This window comes from Rhyacophila brunnea, unplaced genomic scaffold, assembly GCF_057557595.1.
Source record: "Rhyacophila brunnea isolate RB1 unplaced genomic scaffold, BYU_Rbru_1.0 scaffold_22, whole genome shotgun sequence".
NCBI lineage: Eukaryota > Metazoa > Arthropoda > Insecta > Trichoptera > Rhyacophilidae > Rhyacophila > Rhyacophila brunnea.
In genome coordinates this window covers 15,467,455-15,495,329 of record NW_028232882.1, presented here as the reverse complement: position 1 = coordinate 15,495,329, position 27,875 = coordinate 15,467,455, and the positions used below count along the sequence as shown (strand labels likewise).

Here is a 27,875-nt window from a genome sequence, read left to right as displayed (position 1 = left end):
AGATTAATTATATATTATGAAAAAAAATATTTTTAGAATACCTACATTACATCATTGCCTACTCTTATACACAAAATCCAAGAATGTAACATTCGATATTTGATCATATTATTATACAATTTAGAATACTTTAGAAATTTAACTATTAGAAATAATATTTTTAACACTAATCACGCCGAAATTTACGAAAGACTGTTGATGTCGAGGTGTTATCTCAAATACAGTTAATAATATTAGCGACGATTTTTTGCGATTTTTAATTAAGATATTAGAATATTATGTTTTTGACACTTCATGTTACCTTGATTTTTTTATGATGTCACGATCTCCCCAATTTTTTTTTATTTTGACAACTGTCTATCTGTACATTAAATAAAACTTAATAAACTAAATTTTAAAAATAGACATGACCATAAAATATTATGTAATAATAATATGGTATCGTTTAACGAATTCTTATTGTATAAGGTTTCTTTTTAATTTTAACTTTATCTTTGACTTTCAATAAAAAAAGATTTTTATTTTTATGTTTTAGATACATACCTACATATTTATTAATTAAAATACTTTAAAATATAAACTATCAAAAAATAAATGTCAAATTGCAAGAATCGTATTTTTCCGCTAGGTGGAATATGTGCCTTAAAAAGGTAGCATTCGTTGGAATACCTTATAAACCTTTATTTTTCAAAATTATTTGTGCCAAAGGAAACACAAATCTGCATTCATCAAATTTCAGCTAGTGTGCTTTACCAAATAAGCAAATTAATACTAATCACGTCGAAATTCACTCACAGTTATGCGCCCAATGTATTATCTTAAATTGTGTTATTCAGGGTATTGGCAATAGATAGATACTTACCTGTATTAATAGATGGCTTCAAAATATCTGGACATTTTATTTTATTATAATATTATATAGTGGTGATATTTAAAATAAAATATTTGTTTCAATAACTATATCCGCTATCTCATAAAAGGGGTGTTAATTTCATTGTAAAATATTACATATTTATTAAACTAGCAGATTATAATATTGTTGAACAAATTAAATCTGTCTTTAATTAATGATACATTTCGTGACATTATGAGTAAGTGCTTTGTTCAAGTCATTTCATATTAATCGCAGGTTTCAAATGGTGTGACTCAAATAACACACTAATTTCATTATCCTGAAGTCTGGGAAGCTTTCTTCTTCTTGATCAAATTATACACCATTTTGGCAACTGCTGCATCTTCTACGCCAACACCTTGAAAAGAAAAAAAATACATACGTACATTATAAAATAGCAGGTGACTTAAGATATATATATATTTTTTTATTAATAACCATGCCTTTACTTTTTCGTACAAGGTGGTTGGGTGGGCTAGTTTCAGACTTAATATATTATAAGGAATTAAATTTAAAAAATAAATTAACTCACTAATAACAAACCGATATAATGTTCATAAATTAACTGCTCTGCATTATAAAAGTTATGATTGCCATTTATAAAACCTTCATCTCAAATTTGACTAATTTTAACGGGAAACAATATTACAAAATAAATAACGTTTCTTCGAGAGAAATTTTATAACCTAATTTATATTTGTAATGAAGGTTATATTTTCACAGTTACTTATTGGCGAAAAAATGTGATACTAAATGACAGTTTCATAAAAATATAGATCGACCTATAAGGCCATGACGTCGCCTAAATAAATAGCGTTGAGTCCCAATCGATAATGTTGAGTCAACCCTATTAAGTGACCATACATAATTTGAAAACACCTCAGATATATTGTATATATCTAATAGAAAAATACGACGCCCAGTAGGGCTCAAACCACCATCTACTGTATTAGCGCCAATGTGCTTTACCAATGAAGCCATGTTTGCTTATCTAATTAAGATAAAATTTACTAATAGTTTTTACATGTTGAAGTACTTTAATAAAATGTGTTAATTTTTGGCTATCGGCTTTTGTGTTTTAAATTTACGTATCAATTACCTTAATAATTATTACTAACCAGCATCAAGCGTCCTGTTAAGTGAGTTAATTATGTAGATATAACTATATAGATTACTTTGACTATAGATTTTTATAATAATATGATATAATATATTTAGGGATTATGGTGAAGGTGTATTCGCATCGGGGTCACCACTTTGGAGGTGTATGAGGTGAAGAAAAGATAAATGTCGTAGTTGTTTCGAGAAGAGACTTGACTCGAGTGAATGATGGTTGAATGTGTCGAGTGACCAGACTTGATGTGAGTAGCGAGCCGAGTGATGGACTCGAGTGGAGTGAGTAGTTATGGATTGTCTTTGCTATTTAATCCTATTGATCTTGATTATGATTGAGGAAATGCTGACGATCGTTTCCGTTTCGTTGTTTTGTTTTGACAACAAAACATACATATTAAAGTGTGTCACCCTTGTAATACTGAGTAGTATGATTGCTACAGAGCTCCATCCCTAGAAATTACCAAGTGTAATTTCGATATACATATATAATTATATATTGTAGTTTTTCACGTTATACCACAAGACAGAATTCATTGAAGCGGTAACTTTAAAATTTTGCCTTAGATTTGTTATTTGATTCGTTGTGGTAATAACCAACACGCAAGTTCTGAGTACGAAAATGTTATTGGGATCCCTTTGAAGTCAATGAAAATATTAAAGTTATTATCTCTCTTTCCGGTTCGTAGAGCATACATTGCCAACTTTACTGCAAAGGAAATTCTGATTCTTTACAAGTTTACGACGTGTTGAATTCTCTCGGCATAACGGTGCAATGTAAATTTGAAATCTATCTTTGAACTTTGATTTAGCATGAATGTAATTATTCGGATTCAAATTTACATATATATGTGAGAACATGTAAATTAATAAGAGACTGCTTGTCAAGTACCTACTCAGAATAAAAGTATTATATATGTAATGAAAAAGAATTTAATATTATTTACAAAAAAATGTTTATTATAGGAAATTAAATATAATTTAATATTCTAGTGGTTTCATCGACTCCACAAGATCTACTATCAAAAATTAAATTATTATCATTCATTCGTTAATCTTTAATCCCAAATAACGCATCATTTCATAGTCATATAGAATATCACCTACCTACCCTCATATCTCACCTTGTAAACTTCATAATACTATTTAATATATTAAATATTTTTGAAACCATTTCTTAATATGAGATTGGTGCTATTCAAAAACGATTGTACAGTGTTTGAAGAAGCATTAATAATGGAATCCAGGACACAAAATAATAATGGTAACTGGTTTACACTACCGAATGTGGTAACATTGACTGTTTTCAAATATTAAATTCGCGTTATGTTTACATGACAAACTTGAATGCACAATGCATACTTTAACACGTGTTTACGTAGTGTATTCCATATATTTTCACATTTGAGATCCGTATCTTATTATGCCACACTCGGTGGGGTAAAGTGGTTCCCATTAATTTTGTATTCCCTAATTGTGACTGTAAATCTTCATTTTAAAATGAAAAACATTTAAAAGTGCAATAGGAATTGACAACAATTATAACTATTTATTAATGAGAAGGATGCAATTGATGTTACCATCTGTAGTCGTTCCCGTTTACTTTATTTAATATCCATGGGCTCTGAAAAACCTAATTCGCAAAGATAAGACGATCCAAACATCAATATAAAACATTAATAATATATATATAACATAATAAAACAAACATTAATAGCTGTAGTAGACAGCTAATGCAGGATATTGACTCCAAACCAAAACACAAAATTTTGAGAACTCTAGCACAAAAAATGAGGCGTTGGGCACAGAATTGTTTTTCAACTCTTCCAAACTTTTTCCAATGGTAATGTCCGGTATGTAGAAGAAGAAATGAATTTAAATGATGCAGAGTTTTTTTACAGCTATCTTCTGAAGTTCTCATAATTGTTTTGTTTGAGTGAGTGCCTACAGCTGAGAAGCAATCAAGCTATGAGTTTTTAATTTTTCGGGTCCACAGTTCCAATTTATCTGCAAAATACTTCAATTTGCTTGTAATTGTATGATAATAGGTACGCAATATGGACAAATTCTTAGACTTCTTCTATCGCGGCACACTAGCATATAATACAGTTTGGCAGCACTTGTATATATAATACATTTTTCAAAATAATCATATTATTCTGTTTTATTGCGATATGCGATTATATTTTATCTCGTTAGAACGCATTCTGGACTGCTTTCTCTTTGATAAAATTATGAAATATATGAACGGGAGTCACGTAGAGAGACTTATGCTTATTGAAGGCATACCTAATACGCTTCAACTTATGCTTCTAGAATAATTTAACAATCCTACGTAATAGCCTTGCCTCGACAACTCCCCCTAGATGCAAAATCTTTAATTATAATGGCAAGGTTACCCAATCATAGATTTACATAATTTTAATGAAATACCGATACTCGTTGCCTAGGGAATTAAGTGAATTATAAATTTGGTTTCTTGATGTAATTAATGATCCGTGTATTAATGAAGATACAATATATCTTATTATAAATATTATATCGACTGTAGAAAACAAAAAGGACGTAATCCTTAGTTTTTTCAAGATAGGTTTTATTGGATAACAACGTTATACACAACTAAATACACGTCGTGTCCAAAGTATGTAAGCCGATTTATTATCATAATTTAGCTGCCAATTTAAAAAAAAAAGGAAGTGAAGTGGGAAAAATGACTTAACTATCATATTTGTTGGTTTTTCTTCAATTAACTTACTTTGTATTTTAACTTTGGCCGAAAACCATAAAAAAACGATTTTGTGCCTCCTGTAAAATTTGATTTGTGTGGGTTACATCCTTTTTCTTTTCTACATTCGATTTAATATAAAAATATTATCAATCAATCATTGTTGTTTTTATTTAATAAAACGCAATTTTTTTTATAGTACTTATTCCACTTTAATTAATATATTAGGACCGGTTTCGTCCGCTTCAGTGGGAAATTTTCAAAATGTCCCACTGAGGCGGACGAAACCGGTCCTAATATATTAATTAAAGTGGAATCAGTACTATAAAAAAATTGCGTTTTATTAAATAAAAACAACAATACAATACAGTTCCACCATGAATTGACAGTTAACAAAATAAAAAAAATCAATCAATCGCTTTATATGATGTGTGTTAAATTATTTGTAACGCATGAGAGGAAACGTGAAAATGGGTAAGAGAGGAGACGGAATCGCTACTTCGAAATTTGAAAAGTATAGAAATAAAGGAATCATTTATTCAATCGGGTATTGAAAGAAAACAAATGATATTTAGATATATTCTGACAGATGCTTATAGTGCAATAATATACTACCCAGTACCTATATAGAAAATTTTAAGCGACATTACAATGAATTTGTGACAAATCAACGAAAAGGTATGAAAAAATATAAAGTTTCGTATAAAAAACGCGATTTAGAAAAGATAAATTTCTATACGAATAAACTCGATTCAATTTGAAGAGATTTCGGGGGTTGTATAATTATAATGAGATAACAAGTACTTAACAATCAATAAAATAGCGTTTATATAAAAACTCAGTGCGGTATCCAAGTGATTTAAGGATAGTTATGATGGTACTGCAACGTACTGTTACTTCTAAGCAACATACATAATAATATTCAATCACAAAAAAAATAGAAACATTATGGATGAGAAAGAATCACCAGCTAAGTGTCACCATTCGATAGATTTACGACTTTAAGGCGTATGGGTTGATTTGCAAGAATCAAATTTGACGTAAGCGACAAGCCTTGGAACAAAATAAACATGTTATTGTTATAGGTATATAGAAGCATTATAATATAACATTTCAATCTACAGTGCAATATGAATGTGTCTGTAGTCTGCCGCCGCCAGCGAATTTGAACGAAATCAGGGGTTTTGAAAGTATTATTTAATAAAATAATATTTTTTTCCAAACAAATTTTATAAATTTTTGTAGGTAGTAGGTAGAATAAATTATAAGAATAAAAATAGTAGACCTCCAAATAAGAACGTCATATTATTGATATTCTAAATTTGTGAAGTGATACATTTTCTTGAACCTATCATATTATTATTGTAGGCCCACCAAATTCAGTGCAAATATTTTTCAAAAAAAATCTAATACTTATGTATGTTTCTGAGGTATTTCAAATATGTATAGGTATGTATTATATAATTTTCCCACGGCAAATTCAGTGTGTATGTATAAAAAAACGAAGGTGTGAACAAAATAATTTTATTAATTCTCATCTAACATTACAAATTATACGTTTAACAATTTGTTGCCTGACATAAAAAATAATGAAAAATTTATATATTTTTCGACTGTTTTGTATCAGTATGGCTCCCTAGAGCTAGAGCCCACTCCCACTAGAGCTCACAAACTTTACTTTATACAACCGTTTATAAAAAAAATGTGTGGTGTTTTAAAGTACCGACAGGCAATTTGGACCACTCTTTTTCTGCAAGCATATATATTTTTAGATATAAGTTGAAGGCAAATGTAAGTCATAAAAGAGTAAAAATAAAACTATATTTTAGTTTATTCATAATCACTCGAACAACTACTGGATTCTGGCTCTGGCCTGGCTCTGGATACTGGCTCCCTCCACTCTTCTTGGTGTCTAGTTCTTGGTACATGCACGTGCCGGACGTGGTAGCAAAGAACTAGGGAACCTAGTATAAGCATACATACATGGTATCATGTATGTACTATGTAGTATGATTCGTATCGTATGATGTATATCTCGTGTACATCGAGCGCATGCTCATCGGCCTTTGTGCCTTTCAAAACTCTGAGCCGTAGATCAGTATTGTTTGGATTCATGTCTTTTTTATCAGAATTTTTCAATATTTTGAGAAGATAAGTACTATTATTTTGTCCCAAACTACACCAAAATAATGTCACATTTATCCAAATAACATCGAACAACTGCTATTTGTAAAACGTAAAAAAAAGAATGGTGGCAAATGCCTGACGGAACATTATGGTTCGCTATTTGTATGTTATCATGCTGAATTTATAAATATTATATAACATACTTTTCTAAATATTATATTTTCAAGAATAACAATAAAAAAAAGTACCTAACATAGAATTAAACAAGAGAAACAACACATAATCGAAAAACACCGACAACTTCCTTTTGACAGATGATTTTTGCGAAATCAATGATGCCAATCTACAAAATAATATTAGTTTATGTTTGAAAATATTGCTTTTTATTGTAAGTTGAGAAAAAAAATATTTTACACATAATAGTAGGTATATTATGCTTATTTAAGATGCCGGTAATTTTAAGAAACGTCACTCCACAAAGGGTTAAAACATTCACAAGATGGCATGAAAACATTCTGGTGTTATTGTGTTTTTATTAGATTATAAAAACATGACTTAAAAACAGGACTATGCTTGCACTCAAAAAAGAAAGCAATTCAATGAATATTTTGCGAGGCACGATTTTTAAAAATGTTGTCTAAAAATTAAAACTTAAGAAACCATTAGGTATATCGTGGTAAACAAAATACTACGCGGTGAGCAGTTATAAGCACTGGGTAGTACGTTTTGAACGCTTCGGAGGATTTTGGAACATTAGTGTATAGAAAATTAGTAATTGATTCCTTATGTAATTAGTGTAAGTATAGGCTAAACGGTAAGTAATGTATTAGAATAACAATTATAAATTGTTCTTTTTTACAATTTTATTTTCTTTTCTATTGATAGCATCTAATATATATTGAGGGTTTCTTATATCCATCGACCGTGTTAGTCTAGGATCAACGAGTTCAGGCAATACACAATTCATATAAAATCTTGTCAGTTGGGATTCCATTTTATCTATCGAAAAGCCGTCATCTTTGAAAATATACTCTACTTTAATTTTTTGGTTTTCTCCTGTCCAAATCGCAAGAAGACATTTATCTTTATTTGCAATGTGCAACTGTCCTTGAATTTGGTAATACCAGTCATGGTTTGTATTTACCCCGATTATTTTATTTTCTTTATGTCTCCAAAATGTTATTTTGTTCTGTTTTATGGCATCGTCAACTTCCATATTAGAGGCTGATGATGGACACTTTATTTCAATAATAAAACTCCCATCGTTATAAAGTCCATCTGGCGAGGCACCTAAGTATGTTTTGTCTGCATCAATAAATAGTCCGCATGGCACAATGTCTATTTTTTCTTGGTCACTTAATTGCTTTATCGCATTCTTTTCATTGTCTTTGCCATATTTAATAGATGGTATATTACAAAGTGACGAACCGTAAAGCATTTCTTTAATTAATCTCACGCAACTTGTTTTCTCTCGTCGCTTACAGATCCTACCAAACCACGAGGCAGTTATGCGTGATCTTCTCATTTCTAGCCACTTACCACAGCCAGCTTGCAAAACGGTTTCAGATTGGATTATTTGGATATCCTCATTACTGACAGCCATTTTCATTAAAAACGATTCTTTTGCCATATTAAATGTTTCATTATCCATGTTTGGTTGCTGTGCAGATTCACCATAATTGGGGTTTTTAGACATATAATTTAATAAATTCTTCTTCTTTGGCCTATACGCAATTAGCCTACTTTTTTTGCGTGAAAGTTCCATAATTTTTGTATACTTTCCAGGACTTTTATTAAACAGCTTTTTATGAAGCGCGGTCAAAGGAAGAGCAGTATTGTGTGCGACAGCTGCAGCTTCACATCTGCCTTGATAGGATTGCCTTAGACTGAAATTTATTCGTTTGCCTCCAACATACTTAGCAAGTATGCTATTAAACCTTTCAGCAACATTGTTATCTACATCATAGATTAAACTTCTAGACCTCACAGCGAGAAAAGAAACAATGTTTTCAATTTTGATGTAAATGTTGCATTTTTTTAATTCTTCGATTACTGTCATATCGGAATGACTATTTTTGCAAAAATATTTAGCGCATTCTTTGTGGTCACCAAAAACATGCTTAGGGCTATTTGAGATATCATGAAATAAATCTTTTATTCTTATACCTGGCGTGGTAGTTTCGCTCTTACGGTATTTAATTACAGAACTAATGGCTATTCGTAATCGAAGAATATTTGCTGTCACTTTTCTTCTTACATTCAGTGGATATCTGGTATCTCCAGAGAGTAATCTTAGTTTATTACAAAAATTGCGGAGTAAGTGGTTACGGCACTCAATTTTTTCAACAGTAATATTTTTATACGGCCGTGCTTCCAAAATTTTTTTATAAGTGCTACTATCTCCGTCAGAAATTAGTTTTGAATAAATAATTCCATATGCATTCAAAGATTGTTTGAAACCTTCTACCAATATATCCGACTCCATACTGGGAGAGCTACCAGTAAAATTTTTGTAACATTTGTGATCGGGGACTTGACAATCGTTATTTTTTTGTAATGCACGATCACATATCGAGCAATATTTATTCCTAATACCTAAAAATAATACTTTGCCGGTATGCACACCAATAATTGCCGCTGCGCCGGACAGCGCTGAATAATTGTTTTTATACGAACGTTTTGACCAGCACCCATCCGCTACCACTGTAATCATGGGATTACCATTTCCATCTACACTTTTTATGGATTTTGCGTACTCTGCTTCACAACGTGCCGCTTCTTCCATACTATTTAAAGCACTTTTTTGCCAAGCTTCACAGCAATCTGCGTGAATTTTAGCGTAAAACTTAGACGACATGCATGGAATATTTATGGCAGACATCATTTCAACCAATCCTGAATATCCACAGCCAGTGCTCATAACGCCCGATACAATTTCATGGTTTAATTGCTTCGCTTTTGGTTCATCCGTACAGAGAGTAAAAGATAAATCACACATATTACACTTAATTACAAAATCAGATACAAACCCTCTTCTAACTTCGGACAATATGTATAAATTCGCCATAGTACACGAAAAAACATTTGAATGACTCGATATTTCAATGAGGCGTTTAAAAAAATAATTAAAATTTACAATGCGGCGTCCATCCAAATCTTGAAGCGGTTTCCCAATAGACGCACGTTTCTGAAATAAATAAAGTATACAATTAATAATACAATATAATATAACACTAGCTGAAGTACTCGGCATCGCACATGGTCGCTTCGTAGATACATTTATCTAATATATCTGTGTAATACAATATGGCAATATGAAAATAATTCTAATAGGAGTAAAGGTCAAACAAAAGAACACTAAATTAAAATCGAATCCAAAATATGCAAACGTTATAAATAGTATTAATATGTAGTAAAAAAAATCAAAATTGGATGGAACAAACAAACAAACTTTGTATTTTGTATAATACTAATTCAGAAACCTTTGGGGGCATGCGCACAACAACTTACCAAAGTTTCATTGCAATCGGATGAATGCTATAGGAACCATACGAATAAAAGAAGATAGAATTAAGAAGAAAAAGAAGATGGTTTTTTTAATTCAGAAACCTTCGCGGGTATGCACATAACAACTCACTAAAGTTTCATCGCAATCGGATGAATGGTATAGAAACCGACACGACGTTACAAACATACAAACATCCAAATACATTTTCGAAATTATAGTATAGATAATAAATAAAAACGGGAAGTGAAAGGTGTGTTATATTATTGAAACAATACACGTATAAAAAATTAAATCAATGCAAAAACTGTTTATATCCAAATTAAGAAACTATTTAATCTATATGATTATAATTATTGATAACACCTGGCCGGCCTATATAATAATGATGACAAGCCGATAATATCGAAACGGTATATGCAAATTAATATGGCTTGCCAATGTCGACTTTCGCTACATCACTAGTAGGTCTCATATTTCCATGAGTTGTAATGTGCATATAATTCATATAGTTTTGGCAGCAGCTAACTACACAATTCATTACATTGGACGAGGGTTGTCCACTGAATTTTTTTTTTAAATGTTTGATTTCTTACATTTAAATAATAAGTATCCATAATATTGCGTTTGCGGCTAGATAACTAACTCGTTGGTACCGGGGAGCGTGGAATACGCATTATGCGCAATTAATTTGTAAATGGCAAATATCACGTTAATTACTACATTAATTAAAATGCTCCGGTGGCAACAAACTATGTTAGAGCTTTTCTTACCATTGGTTCGACCGTCGTACTAGGTGAAATCGGCTCCTTTAGTAAACGTTCCCATTTTGCACTGTCATCGGGGGTTTGTAGTTTGCTTTTTTTTGGCTGAAAAATAAAAATATATGATTTAACAAATTAGAGGTTAGTATCTAATATAATAAAGTAAGTAATATACATTAAGTACTCAGCGGAGCTGGAGGCTAATACTATCGGACTTTTTATGAAGAATGGTAGTTAATATGGATTAAACACACATTGCAAAAACATGTAATTTTGCCAGAGGTGAGATTCGAACCCACACCCACTGCGCTACGCCAACTACTCCACTGTGGGATAGTAAAAAATAATATTCTTTTCAACTATGTCCGATCCTAATAGGATCATATGGGCCTGCACAGGGTGGAGGTTTGTATTGACAGATTTTTGTTTTTACGAGAAATGTATGTCAGCCACTTTTTAACATATAAAGTCCATACTCTGACTTAAACACAAATTGAAAAACAATATGTGTACTTGCTAGACCCAGGATTCGAACCTGGGACCCACGACGCAATAAGCCAACGCTTAAGCCGCGATGCCATCGTGAGTGTATTATAAAAATAATTATAAAAATAATACATAATAAATAATAATTATCATAAAATAAATTGCTAACCGAAAGGCATGATTATCTGAGGATACAAAAAATATTTGACGTACCGTTGGGCAATCATTTGAGATGTTTTTCCATTTCGACGGCGACCAGCGCTTGGTTTGGCAAATGTACCGCTCATGATTTTCCCGTGTATAATACGAAGCAACCTTCAAAGAATATAGTTTGGTAAATTATATTTTAAATTAACGTGCACAAAAATTTAATAATAATATTTTTGATTTCAAGAAATTAACGCAACCTACCTTATAAAACTCGTGGCAACCCTGTGACAGCCTTACGTTTTATGAACACTGTTGTTATATAATAAATATTACGCGAATTAAAATAATATTCCGCAACGAACTAAATTTTGGAAAACAAACAAACGTCTTCACCTGGTCCCAGTTGGTTGCCGACTAACTAATTAATATCGAAATAATGGAAAAACTGTATGGATCAATCAATCAAATTGTCTTTTTTTAATAATTTTGCAAAATAATTATATTTCTAAAACGTATGAAAACAGGATAAATACATGAAAACGTACGACGTGTTTTGGTAATATAGCGTCACTAATTGTACCGAATTTATAGGGTTTTATTTATTTTTTCATTGTTAATTATTATTTATAGTATTACGGAAATGTTATATTATAATAAAAAAATATTTTTATTGTGCAGTATATATTATTTTGTGAGAAAAAGTCATTCAAAATTGGCTGATGTATACTCAAACTAAAATGGCTTTAAAATCTTTATTTTTCTGAAATTAAAAAAAGTACGTGAGTTAATCAATGAAATGTATTGTTTTACCCATTTCTTTCATACAATATATACCTGCAAAACTATTATTAAGTTCAAAAATTCACTGTGGCGTGACAGTCGTTTTGGCCAATTTCGAAAACAGGACCGACTATTTGTCATTTATTTTAAAAAGTAAAGCGAATCAGAAAATTTTAATGACACAAAAAGTGTTATTTGAATATTATTTATCAGATTTTAAATAAATAAAGTGTTTATTATGTGTCAATTCGTGTTAAACGTCCTTGCCATTTCCACGATTCTGAGAAGACAGGAAAAAACGGGTCCAATGGCCTTAATGATGGCGTGCTCGGTAAAGTCAGGAGACTCTACAAAGACTCCGCCAGGCTGAGGCAGCAGCTCTCAGACAAATAATTGAGTCTGAAATACCAGAACAAAGGACAGTAAGACAGAACACAATGTTATAACTACTAGGAATAAAAAAGGAAACCAAAGATAATAAAGTAAAACCTTTTCTCTATTCAAATGTGAAGCAATTATATAAATAAAAGTAAGCTTTAAAAAACGTTCTTAGCTCTAATTACATAATCAGTAAAGTTGTAACTGCAGTAACGTATTTATAAATATTCTATGCAAAAATTACGCAAAGGCTCCCCCTTTTTATTTCTAAAAATGCCATGTCATATTTTTTTCTCAAATATTGAAATATGTAGCATGAAAAATTTACCAGGTGGCAGTGCCACCGGTCAACATTTTTGTCGACGTACTCAATGCGCAGACAGATATATAGTTTGTATATGTGTGTGCTGTGTTGTCTTGCGCTACGTTACAGATAAATCAAGACAAATATGTTATAATATAATTAATTTTATTAATCATATTATACGGTGTTATGAGTATATTAAGAGAAAATAAAGTTTAACAAAACTATTGATTATAAAATATTTTTCTTTTTCTTCACTTAGATTATGGATTCATGATACCAATTTAACCCAAAGATTGTAACATTTTTTTTCCATCCCATAATTTTGAACTCTTGACTTCAGCTGGTATTCCGAGATTGCAACTCATAACCAGAAGGTATATTAATTGGTACATACCAAGAGACTGGAAGATGGTAGTGGTGCCAAGCTGGGGAGGATCAATTATCCCCAGTGAAATTTGCCCAAGTGCCCCAATGATATTTCTGGTTAGCAATTCTTTTTGTCCTATCTCCATGCTTTCTACATACACGGACGCTCGTTTGTAGATTTCATCGGAGATTTCTTGTCCGACCCCAACACCGACACCTGCAAACAAAAACAAATATATTTTATTATCACCATTTTCGTCTACCATGTAGGCTCATATACTCCTTCACATTAAGTTTTTAAATATACGATTAGGTATGCAATTTTAAATAGAATTAGGTATGAAGACATCTCTACAAAAATCCAGCTGTAATAAAAAAAAAAACGAAAACCAATGACGAGAGAAACTTACAGACAGCATCGCATTTATTCGATCATTCTAACCTTTACCATGCACAAATTATGATATTTTTGGATCTTCGACAATGTCTTCTTATTTTAAAGGTTGCCTTTGGACGGCATCCATTCAAGTACAGTTTATCACAAACTACACTTACAAAACTTAGAGTCGGGTTAAATTGAAAAATGATGGACAGCTTCAATCACCTACCGTTTAAGCATATTCATTTTACCATGATTAAATAACTTAAGTGTTTCTGAAAATTAAGAAAGAAGTCTTTTTCTATTAACCATGTCTTTATATTTTGTATCGCATATACGATTATATTTCACTTGTAAAAAATATTCATGATAGTATCTAAATTATTACAGTGTTTTCATTTAACAAACTGCATAACTAACATGTTTTACACACTACTTAGAGGAAAGCATATGGCGCTCATATATTTAAACACATACCTACAATTATATTTATTATTATTATTTTATTTCTACTGCTATATATAATATGTAATACTTTACTGTTAGTCAAATCGACGTGACAGCGCGATTTCACTTCTTGATATCATTAAGGGTCTATATTCTAATCTTTATTTTACCACTGTATCACTTTTTCAACTGTTAAAAACTATTTCAACTTTTGTAATACGACAAATCTCTCCTTAGGAATGATAATTACTTTCACTTTTGGTTGATTGTGTATTATCTTCTTTTCTTCAGTCAATTTTTACTCTTTTAGTGAAATATAATATACTGTTCACATTGTGTGCCCAGAATTCTGATCCATACGTTAATACTCGGCGCAGGAGTGTGTTATATAAGGTTGTTTCGATTTTCCTTGAGAATGCCGTGTTCGTCAGAAGTTTTTGGAGGAAAAATAGCACCCATTTATTTTGTCGCGTCCTTGTAGTTTATAATAATCTAGCTTTTAAATAATTGTGTATTGAAAATTATCAAAACCTTTAACGTGGTATTTTGTTGTTTAATGAAATGCATTTTACTCTTTTTTATTTTGAATAAAATGAAATTAACAAGGAGAGGTTACGCTATCCTATTTACAACTTTTGTTTACAGTTTATTATTATTTATAAAAAGCTTTTATAATACTAATTCTACTATAAATATGAGTTTTAAAATATAATAACATCAACCTAATCACAAGTCTGCTTCTATAGATTTCAGATGAAATACAATATAGAACTTTGTTTCTCTGAACCACTATGTTTTAATGCGACTCATGCGTAGTGCAGTGTAATATAACACTAAGTATTCTGTTTCAGTGTTATTTATGCAGAGTTTCACGATTACCAAGATCTAGAATATTGGAAGCTGATTCTAACAGCTATAAGTCAGCACTATCTAGTTTCTTCGGGGAATTTAGCATTTGATTGTAATTTACAACATTTACCCTTTACTCTGCTACTATAATAGATAAACAAAGAGATTAAATGATAATAGAGATACAAAGTAAATTAATTGAAGATACATGGATCTATTAATTACAATGTAGGTAGACGATTAATAAAATAATGAATTACTTAAACTCAGGTAGAAAGTATATTTAATAATATATTATGTAATTGTAGAGGTATATTTCATTATTATATCATAGTTATTAAAAAAAAATAGGGTAAGTATAGATTAAATCTAAACCTAGTCCAGTAAATTGTGAGTGAACAGTGATACGTATACATTATGGTCGTGTAAATTTGTTCAAATAGCAAATGGCACAATAGAATTTTGGAAATGATGATGATGATGAGGTGGACGAGATAAAGCATTGTTGGTTGGATTTTTAAAGAGGACAGTTTATTTATTGATACGAAAATAAATAAATACAATAATAAAGATAACAGCGTGAGGATATAATGTATAGATGTACAGGTGAGATCGATATGATCGTGAGATTGAGTATATTAATGAACTAAGAGACTGGACTAGAGTGAAATAACGGTTAACTATATCGAGTGAAGGACTCGTGATGATAGTAGTGCATCGCGCGACGGACTCGATGAGTGCGTGAGGATTCATGGATTGTCCTTCTTATTTATACAAATGTAATCCATAAATTACAAGAGACATTGTCGCAATTAAGAAATCATAACAGATCCTACTGATGTAGCTATGATTGAGGATATGCTGACGCTTATTTTTGCTCTATTGTTTTGTTTTGACAACAAAACATACATACTAAAATGTGTCACACATTTGATGCTGAGTGTTATAATTGCTATAGCATTGAGACCGTATAACTCCAATCTCTTTGGTATAACACGTTCTTCGTCCAGCATTTCACCGAATGTCAATTTGTACGATTTAAAAAATATTTGCCATTTATTTATGATGTGACACTTATTTATAGACAGCAATGTTTCAATTAGATATAATTAGACTATTCGACACTTAAATATATCAAATATTTGATAAAAATGATTTCTATAGGTACTTGCGAGTTTTTAATCATTCAGAGTTTCTCCTGTATTTGTATAAGATATCCATATTGATTTTTGTTAATTAAATATTGAAACTGTATAATATGTGTATATTAGTGGCAAGGGGTGGAGGTAGACTGTTAAGATCCGACATACAGTGCACACTAAACTTTGTCAGTTATACATATTTGTTTCCATTAAACTCAGAACACAATTTGCAGATGGTGCAGGTTAGTTTTTAAAAATCAATTAAGCCCTGCCTAAACTAAACTATAATAGTTTTGGTATGCTATGGGCGATCCGACAAAATAGTACACACTTTTTCCGCCATGATTATTATTTGTTTTCGTTGAATTAAGAATACATATTATAACAGGTGGTCTTGGTTAGTTTTTTTCAAATTCATTAAGACCTGCCTAACCAAACCATAGTGGGTAAAAAATATGAATAGACGAATATTTTTTGACTATTATAATAAATCACTGCTTGATTTACGCAGAGTTTGATTGAATTTTAAAAACTATACAACACTATCTATAATTTTTTTAGTCTTAGTTAAATAAAAAAAAATACGTGTGACTGAAGATTAGTGCGGACCACCCTTCGCCACTGCTATATATATATATATATATATATATATTATTGTATTGTAGTATTATAATATTACGTTTAATTTTCATGGCACCAGATTAAACAGCCAAACTTCTCGGTTAAAATCGATGAGTAAATTTAAAAAAGTGATGTTTACTCTCCACCCATCGCGGTGGCGTAACTGACGTTAGGCACCCTTCAATGTTATGCTGAGAGTGTCCCAGGAACAACTTTCCAAGACCTTACTTGTTTTTCATACAACACTAGAGTGTGCATTATTCATATTTTGATATAATATAGGTATTACGGTCAATTCACGATGAGGAAAGACTTTCTCGCTCGCCATAAAACGGTGCAAACTTTTTGAAAGCTGAGAAATTTCTTCTCATAGATACCAAGTCGCAATGGCCAACCGGACTAATGGATATATAACACTATCATTTTGTCTTTACTACTATCATTGCAAAAATACAGCTTTTTTACATCAAAATGTACGTCGGATAAGTTGTAAATAAAAAAAAACATCAGAAACATAAATATTTTAGAAAATATCATCCCCAATTTCATATTGTCTGTTTTGTATATAATTCCTAATAAATACCTTGTCTGAAACGTTCAGGATCCATTACCATAATGTAAAAATATATTTTTAAAGAAATAAATACCTTACCTAATTAAAATGCGAGCAACATAAACTGAATACATTAAATAATCATTCAATAAACACGAATGTTCCAACTGATAGGAATTAATCAAAAGGGAATATAAAAAATAATATTTTGATACGTTTGATAAAGGAGGGTGGTCCTGGCAAATCATAATAATTAATATTTGGAAAGAAACGCAACGCTTTTTTAATATCTAAATAACATAAAGGCACGCCAGACTTAAGCCCATTAAATTTATTGGAATGAATAGAAAAAAATACACCAAAGATATTTTTATTTCTCTTTCATCTCTAATAGTGGGATTAATTTTTGTGTTTTATATTTCGAAGGTTTTTTATATGGTTTTTTATGAATGTTCTGTTTTTTGTTTTACTAATATGATTAGATTATTATGAAAATTGTCTGTCATTTTGTGATACTTATATTCAAATTTGTACATTAAATTAACATTTTTGATAGCGATTACAAATAAAATAAGATAATAATCTTTACCGGACAGTTGATATTTTCAAGATTATCTAAAAATAAATACAAGATAAAAATAACTTTTTATATACCTCGTTTTTCAAGTCTGTTGAATCATATAAACTTGACAATTCTATGTATTAATAATTGAGGACAAATAAGGCAATTGTCAACAAATCATTTTTTTGCTATTTTGCAACAAACAAATATAGAATACTGAAATGTCATTTTGATTTCCATAGTAACGCACGTATATATTAATAATTTAGTTGCTAGGACCACCCCGTTAGCAACCAATAATAGTGGATTGGATTACGGATTTCTGCCGAAATAACTTTTCATACAAAACAAAATTAACTGAAAATGAATTCAATTCTACTTAAATATGGCTAAAAGTATTTAAAAAAAATGCATTGGCATCGTGTTCTGATACATTCTAAAAGTTTCAAATGTCTAGCTAATCGGAAAGTTAGTTAAAAATCGATTGCAAGATTTATACTGGATAAACAACCACCGGACAAACAAGAATATGAGCTAAGAAAAACGTAGTAAAAAAAACGTTGTAAAAAATAACCTCAATTTCTCACATTAATTTAAGTATTTACATCATTTTGAAAAACGTCAACTAGAAAAAACAAGTAGAACCGTGCAAGATTTGAACTCACATTTGTCACTGCCCGGGTGAGTGTTATTGTCCATTAAGCTACCGGCCCGTCTATACGATCCGTGGCTTTGTCAATATCTGTCAAATGGTCAAATCATCCAGGGTACAATCCTCAGGTCACGACGAAAAAGAAGAAGTTTTAGTTAATTCTAAAACGTATTATTATTATGTTACTTCAATTAAATTTGGCTTTAAATATTCATTGTCACAATAAATGTAATTTTAAAAATATGTACAATGTCATTATAATAAATCCGATAATCCTTCACAGAATCCATGAGCGCCTCGTCGTGTGTTCGTAAAGTAATATTTTCGATGTATAATAAAGCAATAAATTTATATTGTGGCTCATTCAAAGTTTGCTGCAAACATAAAATGAAAATGATGAAGGGAGGGGTGAGTCAAGATTTAAATAAATAACATCGAGTCTCGATTCTCATTCAAATATGCTTTGAAAATTGTCAATAACAAACAAATATAGAATAGCTGGTATAAATTATGATATTTTTTATATTGATTTTTTTTTAAATAAATCATTCTATAAGTATTAAATGATATTTGATTTTGAGAAGATGTCAGTATTATAAGTGTTACTACTTTAATAATCGATCACGTATTATTTTTTTTTGATTTATTCGTTGTGTAAATGAGAACTCTATCATCAAGGCCGGTTTTAATTGAGTAGAGGGCGCTATTAAGTAACATGGAAACCTATTTTATTTTAACTCTTTATTAGATAATTTGATTATATATAATAAAAAAATTACATGTTTGGTAAAAATAATAATTTTTCTATTAATACCAGGTAAAATTGCAAAACGTCAAAACGCTTTCATTGAAATTAAACTTCACAATACATTAGTATTGTGAAATTTAATTTCAATGAATGAGTTTGAATGAGTTTTCTTGAATCCACATAAGAAACACGTTAAAGATGTTTTTAAATATTAGGGTTGAATTTTCCGACAATATTATACGATTCTTTTGGACAATTCTCTATATTTATTGTTTTATCCATCAGACGGTCGACTAACACATATTATGCTGATTTGAATAATAATATTACTACCTATGTATTTTAATTATTATTTTTTTCTAAACGTCAAAGTTCGCATTGATTTATTACGGGAAGACACGTGGAATAATCAATAGCCGTCGTTCGATCTGTGCTTAACTATCTGGCCAGATCCGTTTGGGATCAGTTATCCGTTTTGCCAAATTCTTAACCATGTGACATTTAAATATTTGAAAATGTAACTTCGCAGATTTTCGTTGTATCTTAAACTAGTGGAGAAATGTTGCCACCTTCCTTGCCAATATTTCGTAATTAAGTGTACTGTAATGATAAAAACATAAAATTAATAAATTTCATCTTGGCGACCCGACTATATAATAATATATTACATAAATAATTGAATACAATTATCCTTTAATTTATCACTCAATGCCTTGTTAGGAAATTTAGCTCTCTGCTCTAAATTTTAAAGTAACCCATAGTCCCAAAAGTATTAGGTACCTACTATGCATACGGCCCGATAACGCAAAAATTTTGTACAAAACAATCGTGTTCAGAATTTTTTACATATTATGCAGTTGGTCATATTATCATAGTTTACTGTAACATAAATTAACGTATATAGGTGCCCGTATAGTATTGAGGTAAAATGAATGTCTAAATATGTCTTATCAAAATAAAAACCACCGGAATACAAGGAAAATACAGATGAAAATAGGTATAATAGGTAAATTAGACTAACAATCATATTGTATAATATTATATTTATATCAAATTTTGGTAGGTGCTCGTACGTAACAAGTTGTATCAATTATCTGATAATACTGAAAGCATTATTATCAGATATTCGTTACCAAACAAAATAAAATCAATCAAAATAATATGAATCAAATAATATTGGAATTTTACTATCTACATTCTACAATAATGCGATATTATTACCACGTTTCTTTAGCTCGTATTCTTGTTTGTCCAGTACAAATTTTTTCTTGTTTGTCCAAGATTTTTATTGGACGATTGAAGATTTTTAACTAACTTCCCGACTAGCTAGACATTTGAAACTTTTAGAATATATCAGAACACGATGACAATGCATTCTTTTAATACTTTTAGCCATCTTTAAGTAGAATTGAATTCATTTTCAGGTAATTCTGTATTGTATGAAAAGTTATTTCGGAAGAAATCCGTAATCCAATCCACTATTATTAGTTGCTAAGTGGGTGGTCCTAGCAACTAAATAATTAATATATACGTGCGTTACTATGGAAATCAAAATGACATTTCAGTATTCTATATTTGTTTGTTTTTTTTTGTTTTTTATTTACTTCATATCAAGTGCAAGTTTGAGCATATTGAGCATAAAATTGAACAGAAAATTTGAAAATGTTGTAAGTATATAAAAAGTTCTTTTTATCTTGTAATTATTTCAGTTTCTTTCAGTAAAGATAGTTCACAGTATCTACAATTTGCATGTATGCAAAAGCAATGTGGAGTGTAGGTATATAATATCCTTATGATCGTGACAGTTAGTAGAAAACTTTCATAATAAATAATTTAAATCATTCACAGTACGTTTAACACCACCGCAACATTAAACAAAAGAGTCCCGATAAAGTTTCGATTTTGTTTTTTGTTTTTTTTTATATATCTCCTGATTTACGACCCGTGAAAGTTTGAAAGTTTTACAATTAGCTACGCTTTGAATATTGCAATAATTCGCAAACTTCAGTGATTACTGTATCCTGGCTAATTTTTTAAACTATCATTACTACACATTGAAATATAATTATTCAAAAAATAAAGTTATTACTTTTAAATTAATGTATGTGGTACTAATTAAAGTGATAGCCAGAACAAGACTAAATATTCCCACAGTGAGGGCGTGGAAAAACATCCTTTTTTAAACTGTGGATTACGGATTTGACTCCCAAGACTGGATTTAATTTACTTGTTGTTCCTTCCGTATGTATTTAGGTTCAAAGCAAAGATCAAAATAATGATCTTAAATTAGCACATTGACTGCTGACTAGATAATTGAATGGCCACCTGATCGTTACGCGCTAGGTGCATCTTTAGCGTCCAATGACTTAATGGTTAACAATCGAATTCAGCAAAGGGCTAAACGGAATACAGCACAGGCGCCTAAATTGATAAGGGCCCCGTATATACAGATTGTGTGAATAAATCTTAAAGCAGACAAAGTAGTTGCCCCCGCAATAATGATTTGGTCTAAACTCTGTGATATCGACGAAAGTAGATAACTACTTTCGATAGAATATTCTTTTATTAACAATACACTGTAAAACCCGAGTTTACTATACTTACAAAAATGTGTATACCAGAAGCCGCCGTTGCTTTCAGGTGTTATGACTGGTAGACATCATCAATTCTGTATGCATCCAAATCCGGAATAAATTCGGACCTGCGTCCAATCATTCATCTAGTCCAGGGATGACGAACATATGAAGAGTGGCACGCGGACCATTTTTGTGTGTCACGCGGGTAAAGTTCTAAATTTGAATTAGATGTTTATAAAATCTAAGATCTAAAATCTTAAATTGATTACGCAACAATTTAAAAAATATTATGTTTTATCAATATACCCTGAGTATCTGAATAAAAAGGTAATGCAGAATGTGAATAAAACACATTGTCCGATACGTTTAATCGAAAGTGAGTAGGTTAAAAGTAAAATGGCTTCTCCCCATTACTTATTTACACATTTAGATTTATACATATAAAAATAATGACACAGTTTCGAAAGGTTTTTAGGTAAACTATTTTAATTTTTATTATTTACTAGCTGAAGTACCCGGCTTCGCACAGGGTCGCTTCGTGGTTATATTTATCTTAGATATTTACAAAATAGTAAGAGGTAATTATTTTTTTAATATTAAAATATCTGTGTTATACTATATGGCAATATGAAAATAGTTCTAATAGTAGTAAAGGTCAAACAAAAGACCACTTAATTAAAATCGAATCCAAAATATGCAAACGTTATTAATGTTATTAATATGTAGTAAAAAAAATCAAAATTGCATGGATCAAACAAACAATAAACGTTGTATTTTATATAATACTAATTTAGAAACCTTCGCAGGTGCGCGCACAACAACTGACAAAAGTTTCATCGCAATCGGATGAATATTATAGGAACGCATACAAATAGAAGAAGATGATGATTTTCTAATTCAGAAATCTTCGTGGGCATGCGCACGACAACTCACCAAATTTTCATTGCGAATAGAAGAAGATAAAATAGAAGAAGAAGGAGATGGTTATTCTAATTCAGAAACCTTTGCGTGTTTTGGCACAATTATTGACGAAAGTTTTATTGCAATCGGATGAATGGAATAGAAACGCATACGAATAGAAGAATATAAAATAAAAAAAGAAGATGGTTGTACTAATTCAGAAACCTTTGCGGGTGTTACCACAACAACTGACGAAGGTTTCATCGCAATCGGATGATTAGTATAGGAACCATACGAATAAAAGAAGATATAATGAAGAAAAAGATGGTTGTACTAATTCAGAAACCTTTGCAGGTGTTGGCACAACCACTGACGAAAGATTCATTGCAATCGGATGAATGGTATAGGGACCATACAAATAAAAGAAGATAGAATGATAAAGAAGAAGAAGAATAATAAGAAGATGGTTGTACTTATTCTGAAACCTTTGCGGGTGTTATCACAACAACTGACGAAGGTTTCGTCGCAATCGGATGAATGGTATAGGAACCATACGAATAATGTGTAAAGTATAAAGAATAATGTATAAAGTATAGGAACCATAAGATATAATGAAGAAAAAGAAGATGGTTGTACTAATTCAGAAACCTTCGCAGGTGTTTGGCACAACCACTAACGAAAGTGTCATCGCAATCGGATGAATGGTATAGGGACCATACAAATATAAGAAGATAGAATGATGAAGAAGGAGAAGAAGAAGAAGATAATTGTACTTATTCAGAAACCTTTTCGGGTGTTACCACAATAACTGACAAAGGTTTCATCGCAATCGGATGAATGGTACAGGAACCATACGAATAAAAGAAGATATAATGAAGAAGAAGTAGAGAAAGATAGTTTTTCTAATTTAGAAACCTTTGCGGGTGTGTGTACAATAACTGACGAAAGTTTTGTCGCAATCGAATGAATGGTATAGGAACCATACGAATAAAAGAAAATAGAATGATGAAGAAGAAGAAGATGATGATTTTTCTAATTCAGAAACCTTTGCGGGTGTGCATACAACCACTTACCAAAATTTCATCGCAATCGGATGAATAATATAGGAACGCATACGGGACAGACAGAAAGACAGACAGAGAAACAGGCATACAGACAGACATACATTCATTTTTATATATATGATATAGCCTATACTCTTCACGAAAGTGCAAGCAATAAGTTAACAAAGTTTTATCGCAATCGGATGAACGGTATGGCAGCGCATTCAATACGAACAAACAAACAAACACACAAACAAACAAATATTATTTTTTATATATTAGATTATAGTTAACTATTCTTTAAATTAAAAATAATAAAGTTATTTTTTCAAACGTGAATATTTCAATGAGTGACTGTTGTGCATTTCAAAAATGGAGAGAACCCGCTTTTTACTTACTTCTTTTACTCAGGTAAAACATCGCCGGTTTGACTTAAACATGGCGTGTAAAAAATATGGGATTCTCATTTGCACGGCGTTTTCAATATACTTATTCTAAAAGTCTTCAATTTTAATCCGCAAATAAATAAAATGACATCAAAAAAACAATACACAATCCTTGCTTAATTACAAAAATAATCATGTAATAGTGCAGTGTCATACGGAAACTTTTGAGATCGAGCTTAGTTTTTATAATACTAAGTGGTTTTATCAATCAAATAAACAAATTATAATATACGTCATAGATAGGTATAGTGAAATAGTAATTTGTATTTTTTTTTAAATTTTATATTCTAATGGATTTTAGTTTGTTTATTTTTTATATTTTGATCCTTTACTTGGTAGATAAGTAATAAGGTTTTTACATGCTTTATTGTAGTATATAATATAGTTAAGCAAAAATTTACTGTATTCGTTGTCAGTGTGCATTTACCATTGATGAGTACACACAAGGGCTGAAGATTCCGAAAGATGAAACCCGGGTCACAAAAAACGACTCAAATGGAATATTATAAAACATAAATTCATTAAGATTTTAAATTCTATTATATAGTATTAATATTTATTTTTTGTATAGTATTATTATAATAATGCACCATATACCATCTTAGAACCGCACGCCACTAATAAAGTGTGTAAATAAAAAAACGTATATTATGGTATATTTTAATATTTTTTTTGTATATTTACAACAAATTTAATCATTGTGTGAAGTGACGTGAGAATTTTGTTTTATTTATCTGACACGCAGCTGCTTTTAAAACAGATTTTTGCATATAATTTAAAATACTCGATGAAAAAGATTCACAATCCCTGACCTAGTCCATGTAGGACATTGCCGACTCAAGTAGAAAGTCACTTCACAACAAGCAAATTCACAACGACTGGTCCTATTTTTTCCGCCCCTCCTGTTGTTGTCGATGAATGACATGTCATTGTTCTATAGAGTGCTCATACTGACGCGTATGTCGTGTTCACTCAGGGAATGGTTTGATTTGGATAGATGAGTTATTTGATAAATAATACACTAGGATTAACACACCTTCTAAAAATGTAATGCATAGGTCAATGCTACATATTTTTTGGAAATCGATATTACCACCGGTTTTTGTGTGAAGGATTAGTCTGACTTTGACAGCTGATGAATAACAGGAATGTATATTATTTATAAATAACACTGATAGTTAATAATTATATTTGATTTGAGAATTTTTTATAACGCAATTTGAAACAAGAAAGGGCGAATCAATATGTCATGCAATCTGGGATCTGATTTTGACAGATGAATAGTGGACCACTCGTTGCTTGTGCAAAAAGATATGCTCAGGCTTTATTAATCTAAAAATGGCACTGTGTAGGCGCATACAATTCGCTTTGGAAGAAAAATAAATTAATTAATTTATTAATACTTATTATTCCGCACGTTTCAAAAGAGACCTTTTTTATGAATAGCTAAAAATATTATCATATTATTATACAACGCATCTTTTAGAGGCAAATCCCTAAAATGTTTCCATTAACATTATTTGCGGCCGTGCACAAGGGGTTCGTGGAAATAATTTGAACATTCCGAAAAATTTCTCGGACAAATTTTTGTGGTGGATTATAATTTTTTACCCTGCGCTTTGTGTAAATGACTAAGCATCCCACAATTACTTTTATGAATACATTACACGAGGGCTTATCTCTAGAATTTAATTCAGTGTGAGTCAGTCAGGAGGTTTTCTTTTAATGAAAACGTGACAAAATTTAAATATTATGAAGCACATAATTTACTGCGGTGGAACGGCACATAATAGGTTTGTTTCCGCTTAAACTTAAATAGGCACAAGTGACAACCACTTTTTGTGCATATGCGGGAGTTCAAAATAGTTTATAGATAGTAATATAGTAAGACCATAGATAATAGACAACAATTTTATCGAAAATACATAGTGCCAACCGCTAAAAACAAAAAATCGTGATTTTTACATGACATTTGGAAAGTGTAGGCATGCGGAATATGATAAAAACGTTCAAAACGTCATGCAGGTGTCGATGCAGTGCATTTCAACGTGAGGTAACCTCATTGTTGTTTTAGTGATTACGACAGATTTTGCCAACTGACAATATTTGTTTAAAAGTTCAAAATGTGCTACGGGATGGGAGCATCAGTCTGATAACATTTTAAACACCAAGAACGACGACATTTTACAGTTTTTTCGCGGCAGCCCATGGCAGTAGGTGACATGCACCTCAATTTGGGTCGCGCTTAATTGTTTTAGTGCAATACTACACTTGATTACATAAATTGATTTAATTTAAATATGGCAGCAAATTTAAGGTGGCTTTTATAATGTAAGATACAATGTTCATTTTTTACGAATATTTATATATATATATATATATATATATATATATATTTATATAATAATACCTAATATATAAATACTTTATAAAAATATCTAATTACTTTCTAATTGTGTTCGAAAACTTTTACAGCCATTTTCTTGTAACAGGTATTTGGCAAATAGTGTATCCTTGTGCTGAGACAGTGGTGTGGCTATAGTTATTGCAAACCATGAGCAATTATTAGATGTAGTTCCAAATACAAATGTGAATTTAGCTGGATTGAATATTTGGCACTAGCCCATATTATTTATATATTTTATCATAGGTATACACTAACGCTATAATAAAATATATAAATAATATATTACTTGTGCGATTTTATTTAGCGAAGCCTTCAGTAGCATCACCGGATATCCGGATACACAGTAACATTTTGTTCATGTTAACAAGATAGCACGGGATAAGTGTAAAGGCTATAAATAAACCTGATACAGCGGATTTAACCGCTTCGTTTGTGAGGCGAGCTGCACAAATCCCAGCTCAAGATTGCAACAATAAAAACAAATCCGATGTTATCATTACTATCATAGAAAACAGCTGATATCGCAGAGAGACGCGATCCTTATATTGCATTATTTTAAAACATAAAGCAATAATGTCAAAACTTCACAGACATAAACAAACTCGCTCTCACCACATACGTCTGATATAATTACTTATTTTTCTGCATGAACCATAATAAAGTAAGGGTCGTGAACGATTTGGCGCCATTGACTGGACGTCAGGCCAACTTAAAGACAACTAAGCAACATGCATCTAAGCGCCACACAGCATAATTAAATGCACAAAAAAATGTACCGACATTTTATAGTAACATCTAGCAGCTGAAAACAAAACTAGGACTTTGTCCAGATAACAGAAACCTCATTGAATCGTCCATATCCACTCGGGGTGCGTCATCTCCCACGTGACAAGCGCGAGCACTCGCCAGACTCTCGAGTACGTGCGTGTTGTACCTCAAGGAGCCTGTGATGTCGAC

General features: G+C 30.9%; 1 protein-coding gene across 4 annotated transcripts in view; it reads right to left on the bottom strand.

The window, feature by feature from the left end:
* Positions 1 to 888: 888 nt before the first annotated feature.
* LOC147070096 (ketimine reductase mu-crystallin) overlaps positions 889 to 27,875 on the bottom strand; it is a 55,340-nt gene continuing 28,353 nt past the window's right edge. For 2 of the 4 annotated variants that reach the window (XM_085949316.1, XM_085949317.1), the window contains exons 4-5: positions 13,622 to 13,810; positions 952 to 1,250 (exon numbers count right to left, since the gene is read on the bottom strand). In XM_085949316.1, coding sequence (XP_085805442.1) covers positions 1,168 to 1,250; positions 13,622 to 13,810 — 272 coding nt within the window. In that variant the 3' untranslated portion in view covers positions 952 to 1,167. Of the gene's footprint in view, positions 1,251 to 13,621; positions 13,811 to 27,875 lie in introns of all 4 variants that reach the window. The other 2 variants (XM_085949319.1, XM_085949318.1) reach the window with 2 other exon arrangements.